Raw genomic sequence first — 3086 nt, forward strand, 5'->3', positions numbered from 1 at the left:
CTCTGCCCTTGCCTGTGGTTGTGAGAGTCTTGGTAGGAGCCACACTGTGTTCTAAAGATGACTGTGTGGGTTGACTGTGGTTCCCTTTATTTCTTGGTGGAAAATTGTCATTCTTCAATGGGTTGCTTCCCGAATTAGATCTCCACAGACCTTCATATACCAACAACAACAATAATGACAAAAAATATCATTCTACTATGTTTGAAAATTGAAATTCCAAAACCTATATTTTTGTTGTAATATAAAGAGATATATTCTTAATTAATGATAGATAATACTCTACTGATGGAGAGGTAAAGATAGAAAAATGATAGATGAATATACATAGAAAGATAGATGATAGACGATAGCTGATAGATAGATAGATAGATAGATGATAGAATAGATAGAAAAATAACTTCCATGTAGGAGGTATAGTAAAAAAGAGAAAAATGAAGCAGGTAGAGAAGAAGAAAAAGTATTAAGGAGAAAGTAAATGACAAATAGAATGGAAGCAATTGGAGCCATGATAAATTTGCAATAATAATAAATTGTCTATCTTCTGTATTTTAAAAATGAGAGCTACTTGAGAACCTGTCCAGTATCTATAACATAGACTATACCGAATAAACATTTGAACAATTAAGGAATCTAACAAAGACTCTCTGAAAGTACAATACTTTAATGACAATAGAATGCTTGAGATATAAAATCTAAGGAAATTCATTCATCAATCACAAAATATCTACTTAGTGTTTAGTAAGTACCTCAGGTAATTCCTGGTATTATCCAAAGAAATTGAGATTAAAGACAAGATATAAAATAGTTTCCTTAAATCGTGAGACTCATAAAAATAGATCATAGTTTTTTTTAGGGCATTTGTTTTGTTAGGAAGATAGCACCAAATTGTACTTCCTTCTTCACCTCTCCTAGTTTTCTTCCATTAATTTATCTTGGGAATTCCACAGCTTTATAACTAGCCATTCAAGGAAGGTAGTAGAGAAATGTAGTTAAGAGTGTGAATTTTTTAGACAGATGCCTTAAATTCCTAATTATGGTCCTACCACTAACTAGATAATGACCCTAGAAAAGTAAAATAAACTCCCAGTCTCTCACTTCCCTTATAAATAAAATGGGAATTAATAACACCAATTCAATAGAGTTAATATGCAGATTAAATTAGGCTATGCATGTCAAGCTTTCAAAAGAGTGTCTACTGTATTATAAATGCTTATTAAATATTTCTTCTTGTTAATTTTCCCCAGCAATACTCACCTGTGATACCCAGTACCACAGCTATCACCAGTAGTACTAAGCACAGGATTCCCAAAGTCACAGCAATGCAACGCCAATGAGATACCCCAAAAGTTCCTGAAGACCAGACAGAGCAGAAAATGAATGAGAAAATAAGATAATGGGTTGTGGAGTACTTAAATTCTACAATTCATCAAAATCTGGCAAATACTGAAGTGACCATTAATCACTGACACCTGGATAATCTAGTTATCTTGGATGAGTCTGCATTGCCCCCCACCTTTAGCATACCTCATCAGGTTCTAGAACTGTAATTTGAGCACAGTGCCTTGATAACTATGCACTCCTGATTTCAGTTCCACATTGATGGCTATACATCTCACACTACCAGGACTCCTGAAATCCCACTCATTCTTGGAAGAGACAGCTTCATGCAGGGGAAATAACACTGATGACGAAGAGTAATCTTCCCTTTTTACTTATTTGTTGCATGATCTTGGGCAAATGACTTCTGTGTTTCCATTTCTCTTTGTGAANTCTCTCTCTCTCTCTCTCTCTCTCTCTCTCTCTCTCTCTCTCTCTCTCTCTCTCTCCTTATTGCATTTATTGCCAATACCAAACATTTAACTTTTAACAGCTGTTGAGGTGTTTATTTTTTCTTACAAATTATATGAGCTATGCATTAGTAAGTTACTTTTTAAATTTCTTTACCATTCCCAGTATCCTGCAAGGAGTAAATGATTTATAAATGTATAATTTCACTGCTATTATTTTTCTTTAAAATTATGATGACAATAGGAGAACTTTCTATTTTACTCCACTAAATTTAAAAATTGAAATCCAAACCCACAAAAATGAGCAGTGGCCTGATTATTAGTCATGCAGATTTGCAGTGTGTTTAAAAGGATTTGTTTGAAAATGAAATGTGCTTATTTTTAATTCACTAATTGAAAATAAAAGCATATAAAATACACTTTACCCACTTAATGCATGCTATTGTTATAATTAAGGAGAATATTAACAATAACTTTCTGTTAGGGAAACATCTTTACGTTGAATCTAACTCTATTTTTCTGCTCAATATAGACCACAGATAATTACAACTGAAATCTACATTCACCAATTCATTTGAGCTCTCTATCTTCAGGAGATTAGCGCCCTGTCGAGAGCATTGTGCTTTACTTCTCTCCCAGGAATCCTCTGATGTGCTCAATAGGTAACAGCTGTTCTCATGCATAATCCAGTTCGCGGGACAAGAGCTGGAAAGAATTTCTGGAAATAAAAGATAAATGTGATGAGGTTCATGTTAACCACTCTGCTCTTTCAGTGCAAACACCAATCATCCTGAGGACACAATAAATAATCAACAAATTGCCATTAACATATTTCATTTTCAAGTCAAACGATAGTTATGATTTTACAAAAGAGACCCCATTAAAATACCTCCATTCACTTAAAATTAAAAAATGAATTGAATAACTATAACAGTGTTTTAGACAGTCAACTTTCCTTTCTTTCTTGACTTGTCTTTCCATTCCTTCAAATTCAGCCCAGAACTCCCTTTCTTGATGATAAGTCTTAAATTACATATACTCAAAATCAATCATTAAGATATGCAGTAATTTCATGTTAACTTATTTTACAGGTGTGAGATCCATTTCAGAATGTGATTTTCCAAATGATAAAAGTATAAGAGTAATTATTTATTTACAGAGTATCTCTGATTTGTATTAGTTACTTGATCCATATAATGGGGAAGTATGGGTCCAGAGACAGAAAATTGAAGTCCAAATATGGTCATAGTCAATCATGAAGCAATTAGAAATAAATGTAAGTGTATATAAAATTATAAT

The 3086-nt window shown here is 33.0% G+C and overlaps 1 protein-coding gene across 1 annotated transcript in view; it reads right to left on the reverse strand.

Annotated features, from left to right (window-relative positions):
* LOC109375255 (C-type lectin domain family 7 member A-like) overlaps window positions 1–3086 on the reverse strand; it is a 35238-nt gene that overhangs the window by 28167 nt on the left and 3985 nt on the right. The window contains exon 2 of the mRNA XM_019630542.1: window positions 2354–2505. Coding sequence (XP_019486087.1) covers window positions 2354–2505 — 152 coding nt within the window. The remainder of the gene's footprint in view (window positions 1–2353; window positions 2506–3086) is intronic.

Source organism: Hipposideros armiger, unplaced genomic scaffold (genome assembly GCF_001890085.2).
Source record: "Hipposideros armiger isolate ML-2016 unplaced genomic scaffold, ASM189008v1 scaffold_922, whole genome shotgun sequence".
Lineage (NCBI taxonomy): Eukaryota > Metazoa > Chordata > Mammalia > Chiroptera > Hipposideridae > Hipposideros > Hipposideros armiger.